Below are 27,605 nucleotides of genomic sequence, written 5' to 3' on the forward strand. Positions count from 1 at the left end.
AACAGGGATATTAAGACTTACTGCTCTGTCTCCACGGAACAAATGCCCATGTAGCTTTCAGTATGGGTAACTAACAGGCAGTTTTCTGTTTGGCTGACAGCTGGAAGTGGAAAATCTACCAAAAACTGCAACAGTACAACAGACCTCCTAAAAGATCCATGTCCTTTGGCAGCCTTGGCTGAGGAACTTCCAAGTGTTTAGCTGAGCTTTCCATGGCAAGCACATGGGCATCAGGTGTAAGAACAAGCACCTACCCTCTCTACTCATCAAACTTTCAACCTGATTTAATAGCATCTTACCAATTATGCAATTACACATTTTTCCATAAACACTAGAACTGTGTACCAAAGCAGGCTACAAAGTTAGCAAAAGACTTGGCCCAACTTGGCACTAGACTTCTCAGCTATGATTTGTTAGACATTTCTTAGCAGAATGGATCATGTCTTCCTGACAGCCAGGACCCTTTCATGACATCATTAAGAAAAGCCTGGGACTGCAGCACAGACAAGTCACATCCAGTTCTTCCAAGCCCAATCTTCATCCTTCCTGTAAACTTACAGAGACTATTTTCTGTTTGCTTGCATTCTCATGCACCTGGCTTTATGCTTTTGTTTGCTTGAGGATTGTTATGTAAAGGTGCTAACTGATCATCTGCACTGGTTTGTCAGCCTGAAAGCTTAGTGCTCATGAATCTGATGGAACTGGTTGGACTGCTTAGGGAAGGACATCTGATGTACAATACATTTTTGGGACTAAGATCTTAGAAATTTTGTAATCTTTATTATGGCAATCATAAAGATGAAAAACACTGAGTTATCGCTAAACATCCTCACCACAGACACCATAACAAAAATAGATCACAACTGCAGAAAAGCTACTGCCTGTAGAACCCTAGGAGACAAGAGGGCTAATGGATATGTCTCAAACACTGACAGCAAGATAGCTGTGGAGCCAACCATGGATTGTTGGTGATAACAGCCAAGAATTGTTGGTAATAATAAACTGAGAAAGAACAAGATGTGGCTGGAGAAGAGGCCATAAGGAGGTAGGGCAGCACATTTCTGGGACAAATGTCCTTGTTCTGGCTCCTGGAGAACACAGCACAAGTGCAGGGAGGAGGCTGAGAAGTGGGCATGGACTCTAAGATGAGATTGAGACCACCAGAAATCCCCAAAGCTTTCTGACCCATTTCCAGAAAGGTTTAGAGGAATGGACTGCACAGGATTACTGATTTGCATAGAAAGTGGGAAACTCATCTCCAAGATGGGGAGATTTATTTATAAAAGGTATTCAAACCAAGCCCACGTGTGTGGGCATCCCCAGGACACCCCAGCTTGTTCAGTGCTGGAGCTAGGACTGGTGATCTCTTTCCGTCTCTCCTTCTTTCTCTCTCCTCCTCTTTAATTAATTTCTGTCTTTCTCTGTCTCCTTTCACTCTACCCCTCTTTTCAAAACCCACTGCCATGTGTTCACAGAGAACAGGTCCTAACTTATACCAATTTCCGTGCCAAGTATGTAATTTACTATTAGAACTTCGTGAGTTTTTGTGGACCCTCTGCTTTTGTCATTTCTTTTGACCATGAGCACCTACAAATCTTGAGTACTCCCTTCCCCTCAAGAAGGGGATGCCACACTTACAACTTTAAAGTATGTAAGTGGAAGAAGGGGAAGTAAAACACTATTGCATCCAGATAGTCAATAAAATAAAATAAAATAAAATAAAATAAAATAATTCAAGAGAATCTCTTTAACAGCAATTTATTATCGTTAAAAGTAACAACAAGTAGTTTTAAATTCATTTGTCTTAAAAATCTAGTGTAACATACTGCTACAGTTTTATGAAACTTACGGCAAAATTGTATCCCCAAACCACACCCTTGTGCCTGATTCTCACAGACATCAATGGTGTGGAACACACAAACAGAACAGAAATGGATCGCTCTATAGAGTGATGATCATTAGGCCCCAAGATGCTACAAGTTATTTTTTAAGAGCTATTAAGTATAATTTTTGCTTTCCTCTTTGTTAATATTGCTAGAACAATCAAATATTTCACACAGCTTTTGGTGCCCATGCGATCTTTTATGAACTGTGTTTTATCCCCATACATCTTCCTGCTAAAGTTTTCCTTTTTTAAATTTTCCCCTCTTAGTGACATGCGTACCCTATCTCAGGAGACAAAACCATAGAGATATTTGCAGTCACTCTGTACACAGCATCACATATTTCCTTCACATTCTGAAGCCAGTTCAGCCCTGACCCTTACCTTTCATACTACTGCCAGAACAACTTCGCAGCACACAGTTCAGGAATACTACATACTCAAATTTTAACCTCCAGCTTCTTGGGAGTTCTAGAGCTTAGGTTAATCTCAAGCTAAGTACCCAAGATAGCTACCTTAGAGCTATTTCAGATTTGTGGAAAGGAGCAGCAGCCAGACATTGCAGGACAGGTGCATCTTTGCATTACACAAAAAGGCCTGAAGTCATAATACTGTTTATCATCAGCTTGCAGGACCAAAAAAGAATATCCACAAGCAAGCACACATATCGCTGAAAAGAACAGTCCTAATTCTGTCAAGCATTTAATGTGTTAAATTTAAGATTACAATGTTACTCAATACTCAAATGCAAGCAGAAGCATCTGAGTGAAACCCTTCCGGCTATCAAAAATGTACTGAAGAAAAAGAACACGGGGAAACTTAAGACAGTCTTTCAGATGTGGTTTGCATATGATTTCAGATACACAGGATCCCCTGTGGGGGATCCCTATGTGGGATAGGGAATTTCCACATGAACTTCACATTGGCACATGGAACTGAGAAACTCAAAGAGAACCAATCAGTAAACAGCTTCACGTGCATCTATATCCACTCTAGATTTAAAGAGTCATGAGAAAATGATAATCATAGGCTAAAAAAGTATGGATGTGGTACTAGATCAGCAGAATCCACGAACAAATCCCAATTACTCTACAAGAGCAGTTTGCACTCTTCTGTAAACAGACCAACAACTTAAACTCCAGGAGAAAAGAGGGTGTTAAATTTACTGAATGAAAAAAGAACTTTTGGGGTTTGTTTTCAGCTAAATTTCTTGGGAAAGAAAACCTCAAAACCAAAAACAATACTTACAGCAAAACTGTGAAATCCTGTCTTACATAATATCCTAAACTACTATCTTGCTTTGTAAATGCATCTAACAGCTTATGAATATCTCACCCTCACTCAATAATACCTTGAAGAGTTTTAACTGAGGTAGCCACTAAAACATCACCATACAGTGGCAATGCCAACAAAATGGGAAAAGCTCAACCAAGATGCTCAAGAAAAGTTAGTTAGCATTTGCTTCCAAAAAATGTCATTTTCTCCCTAGCTCTCTTCCTCCAAACCTTGCTTCACTTTCCTTTTCTCTTCTTGCCCATCTCTAACAAACAGCAACAAAGAAAAGTTTAGCTTTCCAGTTCATTTGTAAAATGTTCTTGAATTTCCAAAACTAAATTTTCAAAAGAAGAATTGGTGAATTTAGTTTTAAATGAATGTCATTTAGAACACTGACACTGAAGGACAATCTGCACCCTCAATGACTGACACCTGAGGTTTCAGCTCTACCATCTTCCTACACATGCCTAAGTGCTAGAAGCTGTGGAAAGACACCTGCAAGGGGAAAAACACAGAAGCAGTGAAAAGGTCCCTTTCATTTTAAGTCTCACCTATATATGTAAACACACAAAGAATCACCAATTAATTCACTGTCCTTCAAGTGCTCAGGAAGTTAAACTGCAATTATCATTCCTCTAGCTAAAAAGTACAATGATCTCTCATATCCTGGACCTTCATAGTGGCAATCATTGCTCAAAATGAAAGCATTTTCAAATTACTTGTATATCTATGATAGCCTACGCTCAAATTCAACATGAAAAAAAAAAAAACAGCTTTAAGGATAATTAATACCCTGGTACTTCTGAAAACACTTTCAATAGTTTTTGTGGTCCCTTATCACAGACTATTTTTCAAGGTAATTCAGAACCTCTTCTATTGATATCCAAATAACAGAAGAAAACTCCAACTAAAAATCACCCCAATATCTAAGTTGTTTAGTACACATATATTGCAGGATGTACATTAGGGTAAACATCTACACTGTACACATACAAGTACATGTACATGTAGTATAGACATCCAGTTCTGACTTCTTTTTTTCAACCACTATTTGGAATTTGAGTGTCCTCTCCAATTGGCCAAATGTTTTAATGCATCTGCAGCAATGCAAAGATGCATTTCAGACATACTGCATTGACCCAAAGCAGCACAAAACCTCTGCTTCTAAGATACATACTGATCAAATAAAATAGTCTGAAGAGAAAAACCATGCTCTCACTTAAAAAAAATAAAGCACTAATGAGCATGACGTGCATAATACTGATTTCTCAATGTAGAGCAGATTCTGTGTGTATACTCCCAAATATAAAAATAAAATGGTACAAATTGCATGCAACTGTACATAGTGCAGTTCAAGCAATACCAAGGTATTATCTTTACTTTTCTGAAGCATGTGGACAACAGCAAACTGCAGGGTGATAATTGTAATGCAGTCCTTGGGTTTCTTCTTCCACAGACAAACAAAGCTAATTTTATTTCAAAAATCTCAAGCCCACAACAGGAAGATATCAAACAATTTAGCCATGATAACTGTACTGTGAAGAATTTCTGAATTTTCTTACACATCTAGATTACGCAAATGGGCTTATTGTTTGAAGTACTTTGCTAGAACTCCTTTTTCACAAACCACAACACACCAAAACAGTGTTTTCTGCTTTCATTACACATAGTTGTTCATCAGGTGGAAGTAATGGAGGTGGTTTATTACAACATTATAAAACTAACCTCATCCTTATGAAGCATATGTAATGCACGAATTAAAGATTCCAGTTAAGCATCACCATTTATTAACCCTTTGTGTTTGTATAACATAACCAACTAAGAAGTTGTTACTACTGAAATCATACACAGGCACCTTGCTATGCCATACTTACGTTATAGTTTTCTTTTTAAAACATTCCACAACTGACTCTGCTTTTAGGTCATTTTTGTCCACTTCATCTATTTAGACGCTGTGTTACCACTTCTCTGTACATGATAGAGATATATATCAGCAGAAGAAAAATGACAAAGAAATCATCCAAGAACCCCAGAATTCCAAACAGAGCTTCAGGAAGAAAATCCAGAGGTGAAGCCAGGTACAGCAAGGCTCCAATCAAGCAGAGGAATATTCTGATTCGAAACATCCAGAAGAGGCCCCCAACAGAAAACATCTCCCTGAAAGCATGTCGCAATAAAGTGGGGAGATCCATAATTCTTTCCATAATCTATAAAGAAAGAACCCAATATTAGTATTCTGCTTTAGCAACTCATCCATACTAAACTTGAGTTTCTACTACTACATTACATGTTAGAATCTGTTAGTTTATAGGAATTAAAAAAAAAAATCTGGTAAGAGTTAATGAGTTTAGTTTTACTGGATAGAAAGTCAGACTGAGAATATATATGTTTTCAAGAAACAGTCAAATTGTGTTATTTTACAATGAAAAGCATTGGCATCTATTATGAAGGAAAAGCAATTAATACTAGAGGAAAACAAATGACTGGCAAAGTGAAAAACAGCAAACAGAGTAACTAGAGTGAAATATTGATCAGAATGCAAGACAAACAAGGACTGCAAGAAAAAACCTAACAGGTAAAGTAAAATAGGTTACAGTTTTTCAGAAACACACCACCTCCTCTCCTGGTGTATAACCAGTGATTCACACAAGTTTCCAAAGGATGGATGAAGCTTCAAAGTAAACTAAAAAGCCTTTAAATGAATCAATTCCTGGCTCCTTTCCATTTTGCTACTATGATTCTGCCAGCTCAGCAAGAGACCTGGTAGGGAGGGGTGGACTTTAAAACTTTTTTTATACTGGTTCCCTTCTACAGTACACAGTTTCTACACAGAGCCATTAAACTCCATTAAAATGAGTTATTGCCATAGCTGAAAAAGATTTTGAGAAGGAAATTTTGTATGTGGGAACACTGTGTATAAATCAAAGACAATTTATCTAGTCCAATTAGGGCTTTAGTGCAGATTTCTGGCATGACCTCAGACAGGTTATTGGGACTAAACACAACTCGCTGAGAGGTCTAATGGAGCCTGAAAGGTAGTTTCAATCTCTTCTGGACAAACCCCAAACATTTTGTGGTTTAGAAAAATACCCCTCCCTCTTCTGTCTCTTTGTACTGTACACTTTTCTTGCTAATGCCTTCTTGCTATATCCAAATCCCATCACAAATGAAGACAAGCAGGGAGGTTACTAGTATGCATGTGTGTGCATTTCACCTAGTGAAACAGGACACGCACACAGGAGACAGGCTCACAAGGCTGACTTTCTAACATTTCTAGAACTTTGACCACCCCTCTTAGCTATTTACAGAAAAAAAAAATCTGTTTTTCTTCAAAGAGGAGAGTAAAGATTGTAATATAATCTAGGGGGAAAGTTAAAAAATCAAGACAGCATGTAGTTGTCTGAGGAGAAAGGCACAGCGTAGAACTTCAGATTCTTCAAATCAATGTAAAGAGATAAATGAAGTGAATATTCTTCCCTGCAGTTCGTGTATTTCATTAGGTATTTTTACTGACTAATCATTGATCCTTTCAAAATAATGACTCATATCTAAAAACCAACTTAGCATATGAACACTTGAGAAAACTCAAGGCTTATTAGATTCTCACTCACAACAATAAAGCAAGTTTCTATACATTTTCATAAATGACAAATAAAGAATTTTGAGCTCTTGTTTGATTTAACCATTTCAAAATGAATTTCCTGAAGGAAAGTCGCCTAGGCCCTAAGTATCAGGAAGAGAAAATCCACATTCCAGGGAAAGAAAAAGAAAAGAAGGGGGAAAAACTACAACTATAAAAAAAAATGCTCCCAGACTCTCCTGATATCACTGACTTCCACCTAAATTTACTCAAAACTTACCGATCTGGGCTGTCCTGAGAATCTTCGATTGTAATCATTAACATCTTGAAACACTTGGGCTGCACCCTGCTGATCTTCACCAAAGAGTGGTAAGAACAGTGTTACCTAGGCACAGCAGGGAGATTATGTTACACATACAACTGTAAAACAGTCATCTTCAGTAGCAACGTAGAAAAAACTTTGGTTCAGTTGAGTAGCTAATAGGAGAATAAACTGAAAATTACTAGCACGGATACTGCTATTAAATTTTAACTAATTTATTACTTACAGCTCCTTACAGAATATTAATTTTTAAAGAGATTGTTAGAAAAAGCATGAGGGAACCTTCCTTTAAAGAGAGGCTTATTTTTTTTTTTTCTGAACACTAAAATGCTTTATGTTTCATTAAGTGGGACATATGTTTCATTAAGTGGGACAGATGATTTGCATCTGTCAAGAACAAAGTTAATTTACCAAATTCATCTAATTTTGTTTGCTGAATTAAAAGTCAAATAAAGCAATCAATGAGGCCTTTCTTTTTCTACATTTAGAATTGCCTTGCATGACAACAAACATGCAGCAAAACTCATAATTTTACATATCAATCTTCATAGTGAGATGAATTAAAAGAAAAATATTTAAACGTCGAGCTCTTTCGTAAGGACGGAGAATTTTGCTCTTTTCTTGGGGTAATTTTCCCACATAGAGACAAACAGAGAAATAAGATATATGTGAATATGACCTCACATATGTTATCCTTCTGCATAGGAGTTGCTGAAAACTTGAGACTTCTATATGGAAGCAATGTGCAGGTATAAAATGCAGATATCATAGGAGACAAGGAAGGCATAGCAATTGAAATTACTACAGTCTTCAGAAGCCTTCCTTATACCTGGCAACTAAATATAAATCTGTGTGGCAGTCACATTTAGAAACAAGAGCATGAACAGATCTACATTCAACTTCTAGTCCTGCCACAAACCTCTTGTATGACTCATGTTCATGTATATATCTTTCCCTTCCCCATTTATGAACCAGGGTGAGAATGAATACATAACCATGCAAACAGTGCCACCTAATACTGTTACTCAGAGGAAGGTAAATGAAAATATATATACGGAGAGACACTAAAAAAGTCACTTATTTTCCCTTTTCCACCTTCCCCACCTTTATTATTTGTGTCTTTTCCCTCACCGGCTACATTTTAAACCTACTCATTCTTCCTCCAGTCATATCTATTTTTCTTTCCTTCAACTGTTTTCTTACAGTCATTTGTCCTGCTGAAACACATAATCAAAGCAGGATATAATGGAGGGGCAAGGGCATGAGTTACATATTTCATTAGAAGTTACTAGCTCTGTAGTTTGTGCAGCGTTAAAATAAAGATGTACTTTCGTTAAAACATACACTATCAGACCCAGAGATCCAAAGCCTTAATGAGTTGCAGGAACATATTTCTAACTGACAATGTAAGTAAGTTGCATAGGAAGTAAGTAAATGCTTGCTCTACAAAGATGAAATTAATAATACATACAAGTTAAAAATAGGGCCAAAATAAGAATTTGACATAGACAGGTCTTTTGGTAGGGACAGAGAGAAGAGAGAGGGTCTCAGGAACCAGTAGTGTGCTGCTACTGGCAGTCTACTACAACAGCCAGGCCTTTCAGATGTAAATTCAGGTAAAAGAAGTTAAATAACATCCTGAGCAGAAAGCATGAAAGAGTCATAGATAAAATCTCACAATTTTCTGTTTTCAAATACTCTTTACAGAAACACAGCTGAGCTATCAGTGCAGTTCACTTATGTTTGACTTGTGGGAACAATCTGAATTTTTGAGCCATTTGTCAAAGCAAGAAGTTTGGAAAATCTGAATGTCCACCATTCCTGTCTCACATATCCATCTATATTCTTTCAGTTTCTCAGACTTTATTTGCCCTCTACTCTTTCAGTTTCTCAGATTTCTTTATCTGCTAGCCTCACCTGCAGCTCACATATAAGTGTCTTGTGGCAGACTGTCCTAGACTAGGACATCCTAGGCTATCCTAGCCAAACTGACAGGTCCATGATGACTTAAAATATTACCGTCTGTCTGCAGATTGGACAGCGGATGGCACCCAGCCATGAGCCATACCTCCAGTAGGCAATAATGCAGGAACCTGGAGAAGGTAAGGTACACACATTTAAACTGCTGAGATGAAACGTGCACCACCTGAAATAATACGCTGCACACCTTCAAGGGAAACAACAGAAAGTGCGTGTAAGCACTGAGACTAAATCTATATTTTCTCTTGTAATTTTGTGTACAGCATTCACTGAAGATACCAAGAACATGTTCAAATTCAATGCTATTAATGAGAAAAATCCTGAATAGGTTCAACTGAATCAGTAATTTTAAGGCATTATTTCCTGAAAACACAACAAATTTTTAGTCATTAAGTGGAGAAGAAATAATTAAATTTTTTACAAGTTTAGAATTTAGAAGTCACAAAAATGTCAAGAGATGTAAAATTTATCCTAAAAACTTGGCTTAATCATTGTCAGTTTCAACAGATGAAGACAAATATAAAAATGTGAATATTTTCTGTTTTCCAAACTTGTTTGTTTTTTCATTTAAACAACTAGACATGGAATACACTATATATTTCATAAAACTAAATGAATGCAGTGAAAGAATCCTACTGGGAACCTGAAGGAGAGTAAGCAAAATGCTGCATAGGATGCCTGTATATAAACACAGCCTCAAAAAATCACAAAACCAAACACTTTAATCAACTATGCACTTACTCATAATTCTGCAGGACTTCAAAGAAAGAAATATTCTGTGAGATAAACAATATTTTATTCTTTCTAAACCAGTGTTTTTTTAAAGGTACATTTCCAATTTTTCTTCAGCCTCTTCAGTTTTTTTACTAAACTGGAATAAAGTTATACTCTTTGACATTTTTAAATTAACCAATTTCATTCCTCATAGCAAAGAAAACAGTGCAGCACACTCTTAAAGTGACTGTTTATTCATGAATGTATTTTCTCAACTATTTAGGAAAAAATATTTCTTTGGCAGATGCAATGATAAACAGTTAAAAGCAAACAAAGGTTTGAATTAGGATGCCTGGGCTAGTGCCAAAAGTTTGTATTTCTGTTCTAGTTTTATCATTGGAACTAGGAGCTTTTCTTGCTTACCACAGAAGAGATGTCCACAGTTCGTTTCTATAGGAAATGTAGCTTGTTGCAAACAGACTGGACACGACATATCTGTATAGAAGCGATGCCGATCACCAGCAGAAGCATCCTGCAGGGACAGCAGTAAAATGCAAAGTGTTAGAGATACTATTTTATTACTGAGTTCTAAAAAATAATAATAAATTTGTATTCATTCACTCTAAGTCAAACTATCAAAAGCAGAGCTATGTGAAATTAGAAATGTATATAAATATAAAAATCAAACACACTGTTGGGGGTTACGTTTCTTTTTTTTTTTACTTATAGAATTTTTTCCCATAAGCTTCTAGGAAACTAACTACTGGGTACTTAAGCAAAACAAAAGAAGTGGCCAAGGTCGGGAGAGGAGTGTAGTATCCGGCTACACTTTTTTTCTCTGGGAGCTCCTCTCCGAGGGGCGAGATACCGCGAGTTTTGGAGGCAAGTAAAGGACAGGGCTGGGGGCAGCTGCTCTCTCTCCCTGAGTTTTGGAGGACGGTCGAACCTGCAGCTTGGGGAAAGGAATTCACCATAACCCAGCCGGGAGCTGCCTTTCTTCTGCTGCTGGGCCCCACCGTGCCGGGACTTCCCGCAGTTCCAGCTATCGCCGCGGAGTTTCTGATAAATCTCGGCCACCGCCCTGGGATTTCTGCTCATGCCTGCCGTTCCAGCTTGGTGCTCCTCACTGTCCTGCAGAGGCACCGGGACCGACTGCCTCGGGGGGAGTCGTGAAGCACAGCATCTCTTTCATCCCTCCCCCGTCTCGGACAAAAGCCAGGGGAAAGTGGCTGCGGCCGAGGAGGCTGTCACTGGGTTCCTAGTTCGGTTTTGTTGTTAATGTCATAGTGGTCGTTTGTTTACCTTGTTACACGTACTAGTAAAGAACTGTTATTCCTATCCTTATATTTTCGCCTGAGAGCCCCTTAATTTCAAAATTGTAATAATTCGGAGGGAGGGGGTTTTCATTCTGCATTCCAAGGGAGACTCCTGCCTTCCCTAGCAGACACCTGTCTTTCAAACCAAGACACATACTTAAACTGAGTCAATAGCCAAGTTCTTGTGATAGGACCATTATTTTCCCTTCATCTGCTAAATAAGTGTGTGCTTTAAACCACTTAAAGAGCACAAAGAAAGAACCTTATTGGTCCTCCACACCGAGTCAGGTTAGACATGCTGGAGCCTGAGTAACAAACTTGGATCTGTATTGCTACTTCATTACCCTGAGCAGTTCTGTCCATAGCCAGGTAACTGAACTCTGCTGCTTACCAGTTGCAGCATTCAGTGTTTCCAAGCCCAAACACAGATACCATCTTGTGCACGTCAGTGTCATGAAACAGTTTTTCACCCCATTTTGCCATTTTTGTCTTCCACATAAATGCTCACTGTTGATATTTCAAGAAGTATCATGAAAAAAGATTGTTCTAAATATTCTCCGAAAGTATGGCCTGGACTCTACCTGTCCGAACTGGATGCAGTCACAGAATCATTGAATGGTCTGAGCTAGAAGGACCTTTAAAGATCACTACGTTCCAACTGTCCTGCCATAGGTAGGGACCTTCCACTAGACCAGGCTGCTCAGAGCCTCATCCAACCCTGTCTTGAACATTTCCATGGATGGGGCATCCATAATTTCTCTGGGCAGCCTGTTCCACTGCCTCACCACCCTCAGAGTAAAGAATTTCTTCCGTTCGTCCCATCTCAACCTAGCTTCTTTCAGTTAAAAACTACTACTCTCTGTCCTGTGACTAAAGGCTTTGCTAAAAAGTTCCTCTCTGTCACTCTGTTGCCCAGCTCTTGTTGTATTGCCATTGTTCTGCTACACACTGTTTATCAGTCTAAACATCTAACCCCTATCCTGTCTCAGCAAACTCCAGATTTCCTTTCCTTTACCTTTAAGTTCCCAGGAACATTCCAGGAAGCACATAGCATAATCTAACACACTCCACGTTGTGGCAAGAACTTCTTTGGAAAAAGAACCAGCCAAAATTTAGTTTTAACTACTTAATGTATCCATTTTTTAAAGGCCACATTTTCTCATTACTTAATGGATTTCAAGGATGCCTCTGTACTGTAAGTAAGCTCCCACAACTTTCAAGATCATCATCTTCCAAAAATTCAGAGAAACAAGCCTACAGTACCCCACGTCAGAAAGCTGATGATGCCAGCACTTAGTACAGCACCTGATCAGTTTGAAGCTGTTGACGAAGAGCTCGCACTAGCTCTTGATTTTCTGGATGTATGTTCTGATGTTCATTTCTGTGAAAGGAAATACAAGCAATAAAAAACCCTGTGATCCAAAACTGAAAAATAACTTACTGAAACAAATATGAAACTTGAACAAAGGGCAATAAAATCATTCTTTCCTGCTATAAAGGATTTTAAAGGAAGTACACAAATAATTAAGGAAACAGGAATTTACTCTGGATCCTAAAGTTACTTTGGACACTTAAAGCTGTACAGCAGCAAGATTTTTTCAGAGACTCCATAATCAATCATTAAATCATGTTAAAGCTAGATTTTAATCTGAGAAAAAATTAAGCCATGAACCTACAAAAAATGAAATTGCTTAAAAGCTTTTTGATTAAACATGCAGAAATATTTTTCATTTTTGTCTCCACTGCTAGTTTCTTATTTTTGTTGGTATACTCATAAATTACTAGTTTTTCACTCACTGCCTAAGTTACAGAGTTGAAACCTCCTAACTACTTCAATTTTATCTGCTACATTACATTAGCATAAGAAAGGGTAGACAAACTTAGATTTATAATACTGAACTTATGTAACTATCAGCAGACTGGGTATAAAAAGAAACTACTCTTTTAAAATCACTCTTTTTTTAAAAAAGAAAGATTCTACAGGCAAGCAAACTACATGTTAGATATGCCAAGAGAAGTCACTGGGAAGGGACACACTGAAGAAAGAAAGATGGATATATTACAAATTTGAAATTCAAAAGCAAACTGGGACAGAATTGAAATTAAGAATGTGCTGACAACAGTCAGAGGTGTGGAGTTACAATAAATATGAGTCAACAACATATTAAAAAATTTGAATTTTTATGCTTAATTCATATGGATTTCAATGACGATACATTCTGCTCAGCACTCTTGAGGTCTCAGCTGGATTCTGTTCTCCATTTTGAGCTAAATGCATAGAAACATATAGAGAAGTTGGAGGAAGTTCAGAAGATAATAAGAACTACTACCCACATTTTTTAAACATTAGAGAAAGACTTAAATGTCAGTTTATATAGAAGACTGTTCATAGAGTGAAAAGGTGATGGGATAAGTCTTTCATTCTATAAATATGAGCAATTATTTCCCACAGTTATCTAAGGCTTGTGAAAACACATTTCTAACTGCATTTAGTGTACAAAATCAGACAAGATTACCTCAGGCTATTCTGATCCATCCCTGACTAAAAGTTGAATCACAAAACAGGTTGCAGTGCTTCCAGGGATATTGAGGTAAGCTGATCCTCTGTCAGAGATGAGGGCAGGACTGGCTGAACTTTTAGGACATCTTCTGGTTGCAGTTATATTATATAATTTCCTCAATGGCTGTAGAAGCTTCTGCAATATTTTCCTTCACTTAATGTGGGCAATCATATTGCATTATTGCTATGTTTAACATTTTGTCTGCTTCATTCTTTCTTCAAAGAGAAATAGACAAGTCTTATGTTTTTCATGCTAATATTTACATAGCTATCTTTAAAAAAAATATTTAACGTGAATGTGGGTGACATACAAAAGTTACATGATGGAAAGCCTACATTAAAACTCTTCTTATGCCTTGGTCTCCATGAATCAGATTTTGTGGATCTTGTCTGTCATACATGTTATATGAATAGAAGTATTTTTCAGTTTAGATGCTACAAATTGAACATATTTTTCATCTTCAGCTTGCCAGAATGTTTGATACATATTGAAGTTTAATTTGATTTGCACAAGCGGAAGGTGTGAATTGTAAGACAGCTTATTCTGATTTCTCCAGAAACAACTAATTGCAAATTTGCTACTGAAAGTGGTAATTTATATGACCTTACCCTGGCTACATACTATGCTGAAATCATGACAGCATTTGCAGAGCTGCAGAGGTACAGTATGTACTGTCACTTATGCATAAGATGGTGCTGAGGTAGCTGAAAAACCATGCAATGCTCAGGAACAGACAGGCAGAGCTCAAGACATCAAATTCATAACTTCTGTTATGCAATTAGTGTAAGAAGACAACTGAAATAAATAAAAACCAATATGGTGCCATGTAATTAAAGGCATTATCAAACACAAGGCAGGAAGAAACAAAGTTAGATGCAAAAGGCCATCTCTGACTGCTAGCACACCAGAACTTGAGGAAAGATTGTATTATGTACCACAGAGGGCCCTGCCAAACTACTACTATTGGAAGAAAGAAGACTACCTACTCAGGCAGTGTGCAGTCTCACACAAGAAAAGAGAGGGACGGTACTTAAGGGGACTAGTGCATCACTCTGCAGTGATGAACACCGTTAATTTTCATGGACGAAGATCTCACTTCTGCTGAAAATAGTGACGTGATCTCATGCTCAAATCATACGATGGATAGAAAAATGAGATTAAAAATGTCTAAACCTGTAGACCCATAAACAAGGATCAGATAAGCTATCTAGGACAAATCTCTTATAGGGAATTAAAGGGTCAGGCTTCCTTTAATTTGCTGAATACACTGAATTTCACAATCTCATTTGTAATGTGACAACCTACTCACCAATTTAAAAGAGGATGGAAAAAATCTGACTTCATTTGATCAAAATTTGTAACTCAAAAGCATACAGGCTTCACTAAGTATCATATAGTACCTGAACTACACATCTGCAACTTGTTACATATCTTAATTATGGCTTGTAAGTTTTTCTGCCAGAAGCATGAATGAAGCCCTGATATGATGCTTCATTGAGTTCATTCAACTAGAACCAAGTACAACAACTATATCCCTTAACAGTTCTCTCCACATTCTGCTTCCGCCCCTAAAACCTACTGCAACACATACTCTTTGCTCCTAATTTCTCTTTTTATTCAGTTCTTGCAACTATTCATTACCATAAGCTTTCTTTCCTGTATACTTACCCATGACCTGTTCCTACCCAACTTAAGTATTTCAGTTCTGTTGATACAGAAGCATGAAAGGCAAAGAAAAAAACTTGGGCAATGAACACCATATAAGGAACACAATGACCACTGTACTGTCTAAGGTAACGAGAAAAGAAAAAGAAAATACTCTTTTTCTCCCTCACTCCCCCCTTAGTGCTAAATAAATTGAAAGTACTATAATTTTTGTACTGTACATATTTTCTAGCACACTGTGCAGATTTTGATGGCAACAATACAAAGGAGATAGATCAAGAGTGCCGCTGAATACAGACAACTTCAAAAAGCACCAGAAAGCAGAGCAGGGACCTAAGAGGATACTGGTAAGTCTTTCAGTTGTCAGTCACAGAATTACAGTCACCGAATATGCTGAGTTGGCAGTGAGGATCCCATCAGGATCACTGAGTTCAACTCCTAGCCCTACACAGACACCTCAAGACACACATGCCTGAGTCTTCAACTCTGTCAGGCTGGTGCTGTGACTTCCCTGGGGAGCCTGCTCCAATGCTCAACCATCTTCTGGTGAAATGGTGAAATCTTCTGATTTTTTCTGACATTTAACCTAAATCTCCTCTGACTCAGCTTCACGTGTTTCCTCAAGTCCTGCCACTGGCCACAAATCATACAATGCAGACCTCCAAAGTCTGGAAGCTTTGTGTTTTCAGCTTATTTGCCACTCTAGAAAATAAACTATCAAGGTATGAATGCCAAAGATTTACAGTCAAACTTTTTACCTACCTCATTACACTGCATAGGCAGTCGACAACTAACCTTATCTTCCTCCCTAAGCAACTCTTCATTATTGATGCATCATCTCCCCCAACTTAATTCTGACTTAACTCCTGCTACTCTTGCCAACTGCTGACCTTTGTTCCACTCACTTTTTAAAAAATATTTCTTACTTGCCTTTCTAGAGTTCAAAAATAAAGTGTTAACTTTCAAACTAAACACTTAAAATTCAAGTCACTACTGCCACAAATATCAATATGAGGGGTAGAGAAATCATAACAGAGCAGATGAAAAAGAGGCATTCTTAAAGCAATCCAAATAACTGAAACAGCTCTGGGGAAAAAACCGGCAAGGTGAAGTGAATGCATTTCTTAAGATTCCTTGATCTCCTGGTCCTGAAAAGCAGCACTGTCTTGCAGTCCAACCAAGTTTTCCCACCTATACTTTATTTTGTCGCTTGCTCTCAGGTAACTCTACCCCAGCAACAGTTCTCATGTGGACATATCTTCTTCAGTAAATTCCATGATGGCACTATATCACTAAAATTGAGTTCCCTTGGTTTTGAAAACTGCTATGTGTTCAGAAACTTACACACATCCATAAAACAAAAATGAAAAAAAAAACCCCAATCTGAAGTTCAGACTCATTTTCCCAAAGCACATAGGCTAAGATATTTGTTAGGATGCAAAGAAAAACTCTGAAATGAAAATAAGCTTTGATGATTTGATCATTAGAGTTATTGAATTCTGAACATAACATTTTGCTATATAAAATATATATTGAAGTCCAGTGTTTTACACAATGCTCATTAAAAAAGAAATCAGCCAGTTTCCTTGGATTTGGGTTGTTTGTTTGTTTTCTTGGAAGGAGACTGCAGCTAGAAAATACATTGGAGGAATATACCCAATTTTAATTTTGTAGTCATTAACAAATCTGTACTTTGTAACCAAATACAACACAGCAGCCACATAGACTGTGAATTTAACCATTTTTAGTCTTAAGAAATACTGAACACTGATTAGTTTGATTATCTGAAGATAAGGAAGAGTTAAACTCCACTTTTGATTCTAGCTGAGCCAAACAATTAGTTAAACATAGTAAGCAATCAAACAATCACTTCCCTACTGTCACAAAATCACAGTTTTTATGTACCAATGCATGAAGTTGTCAAGAAAGTTAGGATTTTAATGAAAAATTAATAATTCCTGTCAACACATTCTCACCTTAAAAGCGTAAATACCAGAGCAGCAATGAAAGTGAAACTGAGCACAACTGCCACCAGTACCTGGTCACTTACTCCTTCTATAACTGAATCATTATCTAGCTTCAAACTCTGAACTTCTGCTTGATGACTGGCCATCACAGCTCTAAAATGTAAAAAGAAATAAATATATATACATATAACGTATTGCACAGACATATTAAACACAACTACAAACAACATGTAAACAGTCATTGTTGGGAGAAAGATAAATGATACAAAAAGAAGAAATGTTTACATTTTTACCAAACACTGAGCTTGCTGTAGAGGTCTTACGCAGTAGCAAACAAATCTTAAATGACTGTGTTATGATTTAAAGATTAAAAAAAAAAAAAATTGTCAAATAGTTTACCTGGAAATCTTTATAAGATAAATTGCATAGGAATAGGTCATTACTGAACTGGCCATATTCTAAGGACAGTTTACTGAAAAAAATTTTAATGACTCTGCATTATCAAGAATTTTAGCTATTACCCACCACATCATTCCTGGTAGACTAAGCAAACACAGAAACTTAACTTTCACCACTTATATGAATGAAGAAATGAGGACATTTCGGTTTCAATGTTAAATGCTCATTTGGATACACAGGAATCACCCAGTACATTTTAAACTTCATTTGCTTTTTCTGTGCATTACCAATCTTTAGCTGGAAACATGAGGAAAACTTGAAAGAAAAATAGTGTTATCAGGCTTCCTTAGTTAGACTCACTTGGTTTATATTTGTTCCACATTTTTAGCCATCAGCAACTAAGGTTAACATTTATTAAACTACAGCACTAACCTAGAGCCGGAGACATGCAAAATAACATAGTTTCCGAACCACTGGTGAATCACTGTTGTTGCAATCAGGAAGTGAAATGAACTACGGCTGTGAGTATTACAAAATCAGAAGGGTGAAGCTAACTCTGTCAAATTACATGGAAAGTCACACTGAAGCTCTGTCCATACACAATTGAAGTAATTTCCGTGAAGCTGACACAAAATCCCAGTATTGGTTTCTGAAGGCAGCTAAGACTGGTATCTTTTTCTCTGTTTCCTAGTCCAGCTTGCAAGCTTTCGTCACTGTTTCACTGCTCTTCACAGCTCATGTGTCTTTTTTAATTTAAACCTCACTGTCTAGCAAGTATCACCAAACACCCTCAGGCCCTGAATTAATTGCAAAACTGAAATGGAGGACAAGTCATCAGGATTTTAGTGGATACCTGTAATGACTACCCTGGCAAGATTTCAGCATGTCAATCTATTGCTAATAAAAAAGCATCATCTTTTCCCTAGGATAGTTACACTCACCCTCCACATCTTTTCTGAAATAAGCAGTGGAGCTTTTTTTCTAGCTTCCTTACATTTGTGGGAGCTGCCTTCTGCAGCAGCAATGCAAGAGAAGGTGATACATTTTAAGAGTATTGTTAAAAACTGTAAGTGGTATAATTAAGTACCATGGGAACAGAGCAAACTTGTGGAGAACAAGGGAAGATTTCACTAATTGTTGTTGTATTTTTGGGCTTTCACTGCAAAAACTAAAACAGAGTAATTAAGCATATATGAAGTGAAACAATAAACTAAGTTATTCTAAGTGTGCCAAGCTGAACTGAGACTATTATTTCTGTAACTATAGTCAATTTTTTGCTAATTACAGCTTTCAACAAACAACTGTGTCACAATATTTGGAAAGAGTAACTTCTTTCAAAGGTGGAACATCTGTGACTCATAAACAGGCATGTTTAAAGCAGGTCAATGTTTACACACGTTTCATATATGCTAATGAATAAAAGACCAGATATTTGTGGAAAGGTCTTACATAGGAACATGGGCCTACACAAGGAGTTAGAGCATTTCTCTGCACAGCTAGTTACACAATTACATTCCTATAGCTAAAGCCGTGAGGTTAAGATGTGAAATTTTTCTGAGCAGTGTTTCCCTGGTGCCAATGATCTGGACCAGCAGGTGTGCTGTGATGCCTCCCTAGCTCAACATTACCTGCCTGCATACTTACTTCTTTGCATATCCAGTCCGGAAGAAGCTTCTTTTTCTTACACTGCATAGTTCTGAGAGAGCCATTTTCCACAACCATGCATGCTGATATCTTCAATTCCTACGTTCTTCCTCCTTAAGTATCATTATCAGTCAACTAATTTTTACTCTGTCCCACTGTTTTTTCTGGGTTGACCACTCAGAACAAAACCAGAAGTAAAGGCCAAGGAACTGGTATAATTCCTCCACTGCTCCACATCAGTTCTGTTAGAATATACCAACATGCCAATGACAACTACATCCCAGTACATATTACACAGGGTTTTGGTTTTTGTCAGAAATACCTGTTGCGTCAGAGACGTACAGATGATTCTTACACTAACACCTGAACTGCCTCTGTCACTGCTTGCTTGATGAACTTTGAAAAGAACACATGCATTATCAATATCACACCAATTTAAATCAGTTTCCCTGAACAGCCTTCAAGACTCCAGCTCTTCCCTCTCTGTATGTTCCTTGCAACAACACTCTAAATTCTTATCTGCCTACCATTAATAGCACTCATTGCATCTGCTTGCCTTCATTTCTGCTCTCCCACCTTCCTTGAAATACCAAACTAAGGTGCCAAAGTTAGCATCTGAACATGAAAACAAAATACATAGATCCTCACCTTCTCTTCCTTCTTGCATATAATGCCAGTTACTTATATCTACTTCAGCCCTTCGTTTTGAAACACATATGACTTTCCCAATAACCTTTTTGACAAAAGCATAGTGTCCAAGAGAAATTATTGCACAGTCTTGCTCACCGCATAAACACTTAGACACTTGGTCTTCACTTATGTATTAATACCACAAAGACTATATAGGGGGTGTGGAATCTTTGCCTCAGTCTCACTCCCAGCTGCTTCTATCACTGAATTCTAGAGGAGACAAAGCATCAGTGCTTAATGCTCACGTTGTTCTTAATTTAATTGACTTGCTGTTTCTGGACAGCCAACAAGTGCTGTGTGTATTTTTCCTGTTAATGCCAGCACTTTTTCTGAATAATATAATTGCACAGGAGAGCTGACTAGACTTGTGTAGACTAGGCACTACACTACAGAAGGGTATCACTTCAAAAGAACCAATACATACTTTCTCTGAATTCATGCCTCAGTAGAGAGAGTTATCTCGTCCTCCTTCTCCTCTTATCTCTGAGACAGCATGTTAAAAAAAGCAACGTCTACAAGGAAAATGTTAAAATACACTAATAGAAAAAATGTCTGACTGAAGGAGGAAAGAATTTTCTGATTTCAAGGCTATCTTGAATATTTGCAAACAAAATACTCAGAACTGGAGGCTTGCAGTTCATGTTTCTTCAAGTGCAACCACAACAGCCAACGAGTGATCTGCAGTGGTTTGAAGGTATGATAGGCTAGGTAACTAAAAATAGCTTCTAAGAAATCTCCCCTCACAGTGCGTGTGTTTAGCAAGTGTTGCTCTTATAGCTGGTGCAACCAAGCAGCAAGCTATAGGAGATTTAACTCTTATATAATGCAATATATATAATATATATATAATATATATTATATATATATATATATATAATGTAATATATATATGTAATACATATTGTAATGAGAATTCAGTCTTCAGAGACAGCCAGCCTTGATAAAGACCAAGTGTGTGTAAGAGAAGACTTCCAGAACCAGACTTCACCACATATATCTAACCACTCCTAAAATAGTCACTGTTAATAATTTGATGCAATTCAAGACCAAGTATGGTTCATACTAAATTCCATCCATTGACACATTAAATTTGTCTGGTTATGAAAAAATGACAGCATTTCATCAACCTTTTCTTCGTATAATTATTTTCAGATAAGGGTTATACATCACAGGCTTTTCAGACATTAAATTACTTTAAAATTTTTATTTCTTTCTTTTCTGTAGGTTTATGTTACCTTGCTTCCTTTTCCAAATGCATAGAATGCTTGAATTTTTTTATTGCTCTGTTTCTGTTCTTTAATACAATAAATTAATTCATGTCTACACTAGCTCTGAGAATAGTACCAACTGTATAAGATTGCTTCAGGGGGAAAAAAGACAGTAATTGAAAATAGATTAAATTCTGATAAATGATTTCTGGTTATACTGAAGACTTTTTCTCTTTTAAGCCATTTCACAAGGATGGCTTTCTTAAATGCAAGTATAACTCCACCCTGTGTTCCAATGAGAGGACGAAAATCAAGCAACATCTAATAATACTCACATCAAAACTGGAATTTATAGATTTAACATCAGAATGTTAAAAATATTAATTGCAAACTTTTAAAAACTGACAAAAATGCTGGACCTTTTTCCTACATTAGAAACAACATCACCAAAGCCCAAATCTTAAATTCCAGCTTTATTTCACCTTATCTTCAGACTACTGGCACTTGCTTTAACTAAAACAACACAGGAAAGGGGAAAAAGACAAGCAGTTACTCCTCCATTCCACGTGGGCTGGCAAAGTTACAACTTGACATTGCATCCCAGTAGACTGGGCTCAGGTTTATCTCCATTAGGGTTCTTGATGGCTAGAGAGTGTAAAAACCTCAGAGTAAATGGTACGCAAAAGGTTTTGCAATAGAAAGGAATGCAATTTACTGTTTGTAAAATAATACAGGTTTATTTGTAAATCTGCCAGTAATTAATCATCTATACAGAAATTCACCTTGTTTATTATCAGTGTTTCTCAGAGTGATCACTGACAGAAAGTAACACTCTTTTTTTTACATTTCAAATAAGAATCTACAGACGTTTTAAGACTTACATTTTCTCCTCTCTGGTTATGTATGAGCAATGCATGCAGATTAAAGCAAAAAAAAGTAGAACTATAATGAGCAATACTGCAAGTGCAATAGCCTTTATTCTTGGAAATTCATACAGATCACATTGAAGTGTGAGGGAATGAAGACATATACTAGTGTGGATGTACTATTTCTTAATTTTTCAGATCTATGTATCAGAAAAGCATTATTAGGACTTTCAATGTTCAACATAAAGCACAGCTACAACAATACCCTATGCCATGACTCATAAAGATATGAAAAGCAATCCAGTCTTCACCATGATGTGATAAACAGCTGTCAGCTATCGAAAGTCAGAATTTTCCCCCTGGTTTTATGAAGTATTTGAACTCATCTGAGTTTACTAGGGAAGTGTCATATGATAACACACTCTCAAAACCACTGAGATTTTTAATACCCACTACCAAAGGAATGTGCAAGCACAGTGAAAAAGAAGTAAGAGGCTCTCTTGATGTCTGAGAAGTAAACAATGAGGTAACACACAAGAAATACTGATGTGAGGTACAAGTTATTAACCTTACTGTATTGACTTCGTGAGCATGGCACAATTTGCTCAACATCCGAAAGAGAATTTGGATAACAATGTGTCCTTTATGGGACAGGCTGGGAATGAACTGGATAAGAAAAATGGACTTTTGGGTTTTCATTTATTTCAGTTTTATTTTCAGGGTTTTCCCCTTGATGCAGTTACTGGCAGCCACCACCAGTTCTTGAAAAAAATTATAAAGTTAGGCTGTGATGGTGAGCCAGTATGCAAGCCAGAACCTGCAATTCCTTTTGCCAGTTGCCTTTTATTAGCAAAAGCATTGTCCCCGCTCTTTGAAAAAGCTGCTTAATTTGTAGAGGTTGTGTATTTTTCCAGGATAAGCTAATTCATCTCCAACTAGTCAAATAACACAGGTCACACTTTACTAAGAACAAAAAGGCTCAAAATTTTCTCCCACGAAAGAGAAACAAACAAAAAATTGGTTTCATTTTTATCAGAGAGCTTCCAATAAGATTGACGTGTTTTAGATACATAAACCAACTTTTCAGAATTGAAGCATACTAAAACAGAGCATATTTATTCTGTAATCCACCCCCTGAAGATATACTAGCTTATATTGAAATATCTATAGGCATAAATTTACATATTTCATTTTAGAGAAAACCAGGCAAAAATTCCCAAAATAAAGACAGATTCTTATATGTAGGGCAAAAACTGAGACCTGTCTCTTCAGAAGCTATCTAATTACTTCCTGCTTCAGTGTAGCAGCAGGTCATGGCCCCTCTCTGTGGTTGACAATGGGACTTTGTGAATGGATTTGACTCAGCAAACTGTATCCTACAGTTATTTATGCTCTCTTCCTTTAAGAGTCCAAAGATATGCCCAGACTGCACACAGAAACAATTAAAAACAGCAGGCATGAACCACACATGATGAACAGTGGAAGTGTTGAAGACTCTATGAGTTTACTAGCCTAAATCTTAAATCAGCTAAATCCTGAAGTAATACCTTTTATCCAGGTTCTTTAGTATACCAAAGTTGGACTTTGAAGAAGCAGTGTAAACAAAAATAACTTTATAAAATAGAAATAACGGAAATTACTGATGGTGTACTCAGAAAAAGTGTTTCTGAGGAAACAGGATCCATTAGCTTTTCATTTTTGTGAGCACAGTCTCACTTGAATAAAGCGCCACACAATAATTTCTAGTACTTAGTATCTCCCTATATTATAAAAATCAGTAGGAGAAAATCCAAAGGGCATATTTACTAATGGAAATAAAAAAAATCGAATATAGCAACGTACAAATTGATGAGACATATTCTGTGTCAAGGCTGTTAAAACTGACTTGAGATTATCCTACTAGAATTTCAAGCAGTCTGTTAATGCATCATTATTATAAGTTTGTATCAACTTTGGGTTTACAAATCAGTTCAGCTGGAACAAGAAATACAGCCAAATTTGGCTGTATAGTATTCAGTTATATGCTCACCATGAACCACCTTTGCTTTCAGGACTGCGCTGACTACATTGAAGTATATCCATACTCTTTGCAAAAGAGATTGAAAAAGGCCTGAACAGTCTTGCCAAGAGAGAGGAGAGGGCAATTTCAGTAGGCAAATAATTATTTTGTTGAGTATATCTTACGAACTGACCAACTGAGGCACTTGCCTGATAAAGCAGGTTTCAACAAGGTCTGAGGTCAGCAGTCTCTGAGGCACATTTTTTCCTACAGAGAAAAAAAAAAAAAAGAAGAAAAAAGAAAGTAGATATGCTACTTTTGCTGAGGGAGTAATGCTTTGCAAGTTAAAAGTAATGCAGCTGCAAACAACAGGTGCAAGGCTGTGAGGGAAAATAATCCAAAATTAAGATACCACTCTACTGGGAAAACCAAACGTCTCCAATAATTTTTCTCCTGAGCGCAAAACCATGTGGATGGCTTGATGCAAAAAGACAAATTCAATGGCCTGTTTAGCATTACTATTCTGAAAATCTGCCTGGGTGATATATGACTCGTGTAAAGCAATTCCCAAAAAACAATCACACCACTTAATAAGGCCAAAACATACTGAAACATATAGAGTTCTAAACAGATCAGAGGGTGGAACTGAATTCATATGTAGATAGGAGCAAGAGAAAAAGCCTGCTAATGCCTTCAGCTTGGACACCTGGCTTTCCTGATCAGTCAAGAAAAAGAAAACATTGTTACTTTGTTATAATAATGTTTCCTGGAATACAGTAATTCTTCAGCTAAGGATGAGGAAGCTTCAGATCTCTCCTAGGGAAAATGCCCAAGAATTCCTTACTTTAGAAAGTGCTACTTCCATATACAACCTCATATCTAAAACAGATAGCGAGGCAAAAAAGCATGACTGTATTTGTTTGCGTCAACAAAATACAAGCTGCATGTCGTGGCAACAGGCAAAGCAGAGTGGGAAATGAAACATGGAGGAAGATATGACAGAAAACCTTAAACAATGCAATGTACCTGTGAAACCATTATTTGTCAAAAGTACCAAGCAGGTTGCTTAAAGCGCACATTAAAACTTGGAATGGAAAGTTGGTAATTGTGCAGTTTTCTAAGACTTTAAATTCATTCCAAAACCAGAAGTTACCTTTAAATGAAAACAGATTCATAACTTATACAGCAGATTATACTGTGAGATCAGTGAGAAAGTACTTTTCTGGGAAAACTTGAAAATTTTCATAGCTTCTACAATACTCTTCAAATGAAGCTGACATAAAGGGAGTGCTCAGATTTTGTCCATGCTACTAATTTATTAAATGAAAACACTCTGAGGAAATGGGGAAAATAGTGACAGTTTCCGCATCTGCGACCCTTCCTGTTTATACAACCCCTCACTGTTATCAGTGGCCTGTGCCTGCTGCTTCATGTTGTTGCATGTCAGGCCCGCTGCTAACTGCAGAACTTATCATGAAGCCACACACTCTCACTGCAAACCTCAAACAGTCCAAAATCCATCACACTACTGAGAAAGAGTTACTTGAATTCCTCAAGTGACCTGTTTGCAGCATCATGGAGAGCTCCTCTGGCTGGGGCATAGCAAGGATGCAGGGGCACTCTGGCCACAGACAGAATCCTTGTCTTTGAAATAAATTATTGAATCATGTGAAGAATCACACGGAACCAACTAGATTGGGAAAGACCACGGAGATCATCAAGTCAAATCAGACTGAACACCATCCCGTCAACCACACCATGACACCAAGTGTCATGTTCAGTCTTTCCTTGAACACTGGTTGGGACAGTGACTCCACCACCTCCATGGGCAGCCCATTTCAATACCTAATCACCCTTCTTCCTAGTCACCACTTGCAGCTAGTGCTAAGCAAGTAACTTACAGAATCGTAGAATATTAAGAGAATGGAAAGAACCTTAAAGATCATCCAGTCCCAACATCCCCATGCCATGGACAGGGACACCTCTCACCAGACCAGGTTGCCCAAGTCTTACCCAAATTGGTTTTGAACAGTGCCAGGTTTGGGGCACCCACAGCTTCCATGGACAACTTGTTCCAGCTTCTCATTGCCCCTGATAGTAAAAAACTCCTTCCTGCTACCTAGCCTAAACTGCCTTTCTTTAAGTTTGAACCCACTACTCCTTGTCACTACAGTTCCTAATGAAGAATCTCTCTCTGGCTTCCATGCAGACCCCCTTCAGATACTGGGAGGTGGCCTGTTCATTAAATTTACTACAGCAAGGCTTTGTTGAAAGGAAGCTAACGACATTGTCTTCTCCAAAAACAGAAGAGAAGGTCGTCGAGGCTGTTCCACACACAAGCCAAGCCATACTAGATATTAAGACTATAATATTTCTGTGGGTGTAGGGTCATTTCCTATTCCAAAAGGAGGGAAATCTTGTAGGAATTATTCCTTTCACTAACAGAAGAACTTCTGCGGGTAAAAGGTCACTTTCTACTCCAAAAAGAGAGGAAAACATTGTAGGGGCCGCTTCACCCAGAAGCCAAGCCACTTTACACGTCAACATTGATAAAGCCTGTGGTACGCCATTCTCACAAACCCACGCACCCTGCCCTGCCGGACACTCTCCCAAAGTGCAAAGGCGCACAACCACACACTCCCACACACCCACAAACCCGGGGAAGGGCTGTAGACCCCTCCCACCCGAGGGCCCGGCGGCGTATCAGGTCCCTCGACGGACACGCAGCTGAGGGGTTCGCGTCTCCCTCACCCTCCCCAGCGCCCCCGCGGCCGGCTGTGAGGGGCGGACAGCCCGGTCCGCTCTGTCCCGGCCCATGCCCCCACGGTACCTCAGCGCCGCTCGCCGCCGGCCGCGCGGCTCCGCCCCGTTCCCGGACGCCGCCGGGTCGCACGGCGTTCCCGGCCCCGCCCCGCCCCTCCCCACCCTGCGGCCGCCGGGCGCAGGCGCGCACGGCCTCTCCGTCAGGGCGCGGTGACGTGTCGGCGCCACCGCCCGGCCCGGGACGGGGCGGGGCGGGACGGGGCGGGGCGGGAGCGGCGGTACCGACCCGGCCGCAGCTCCGCAGCCCCGCAGCCCCGCCATGTTCAACGTGGAGAGCCTGGAGCGCGCCGAGCTCGGCGAGAGCCTGCTTACCTGGGTGAGTGCGCGCCGCCCGCCCGCACCGAGCTGGGCAGCATCTCAGGGCCGCGGCGCCGGGCGCCTCCCGCCCCGCCGCGACTCCGCTCCGGCCGCGAAGGCCCTGCGGCCCGCACCGCGCCCGGGCCGGGGTCGGCGGAGCCTGGCTTTGTTTATGTGTTATCTCGGCGGCCCGGGGGTGCCCGGGCAGGGCCGTGCTCCGCCTCAAGGCTGTCCTTGCAGCGGGGGAACAAAGGGCTGGGGGGCTGGCGCGGCAGCGCCCCCAGGTGCACCCGGGATGAGCGGGCGAGCTGCAGGCCGTGGCTGTGGTCCTTGTCCCTCCTGTGCCGTCGGTCTGTCTGTACCCCGCTGTTCGCACCTGCCCGGTGCTCTCTGATCAGCAAGGCCGCCTTTCTGCCC

At 38.8% G+C, this 27,605-nt stretch overlaps 2 protein-coding genes across 9 annotated transcripts in view; one reads left to right on the forward strand and one right to left on the reverse strand.

Annotated features, from left to right (window-relative positions):
* Positions 1–1,742: 1,742 nt before the first annotated feature.
* On the reverse strand, positions 1,743–27,222 carry RNF170 (ring finger protein 170). Of its 7 annotated transcripts, none has more exons than XM_066181592.1 (8): positions 27,204–27,222; positions 24,278–24,335; positions 17,272–17,415; positions 12,375–12,450; positions 10,177–10,285; positions 9,079–9,152; positions 7,018–7,122; positions 1,743–5,364 (listed from the first exon to the last, which is right to left on the reverse strand). In XM_066181592.1, exons 3-8 carry the CDS (start codon positions 17,406–17,408, stop codon positions 5,095–5,097), a joined length of 771 nt encoding a protein of 256 aa, XP_066037689.1. In that variant the 5' UTR covers positions 17,409–17,415; positions 24,278–24,335; positions 27,204–27,222; the 3' UTR covers positions 1,743–5,094. The 7 variants fall into 7 exon arrangements, with proteins under 7 accessions (XP_066037689.1, XP_066037684.1, XP_066037690.1 ...); XM_066181587.1 differs by lacking the exon at positions 27,204–27,222 and adding an exon at positions 26,899–26,980; XM_066181593.1 differs by lacking the exon at positions 27,204–27,222 and adding an exon at positions 26,820–26,895.
* The window catches only part of HOOK3 (hook microtubule tethering protein 3), an 85,223-nt gene continuing 84,700 nt past the window's right edge, over positions 27,083–27,605 (forward strand). For both annotated transcript variants that reach the window (XM_066181585.1, XM_066181584.1), the window contains exon 1: positions 27,083–27,207. In XM_066181585.1, the coding sequence (XP_066037682.1) occupies positions 27,151–27,207 (57 nt within the window). In that variant the 5' untranslated portion in view covers positions 27,083–27,150. The remainder of the gene's footprint in view (positions 27,208–27,605) is intronic.

The sequence above is a fragment of the Chamaea fasciata genome, unplaced genomic scaffold (assembly GCF_029207755.1).
Source record: "Chamaea fasciata isolate MVZ Bird 193981 ecotype frontalis unplaced genomic scaffold, bChaFas1.0.hap1 SCAF_4, whole genome shotgun sequence".
NCBI lineage: Eukaryota > Metazoa > Chordata > Aves > Passeriformes > Sylviidae > Chamaea > Chamaea fasciata.

Excerpts from the sequence above, each read along its gene's own strand:
- RNF170 (XM_066181592.1), bottom strand. The coding sequence starts at position 17,408 with ATGGCCAGTCATCAAGCAGAAGTTCAGAGTTTGAAGCTAGATAATGAT. Across the intron at positions 9,153-10,176 it reads CTGTGGACATCTCTTCTGTG|GTTCCTGCATTATTGCCTAC; the intron begins GTAAGCAAGAAA and ends TACCTTCTCCAG. Across the intron at positions 5,365-7,017 it reads TCTCAGGACAGCCCAGATCG|ATTATGGAAAGAATTATGGA; the intron begins GTAAGTTTTGAG and ends CTTTCTTTATAG.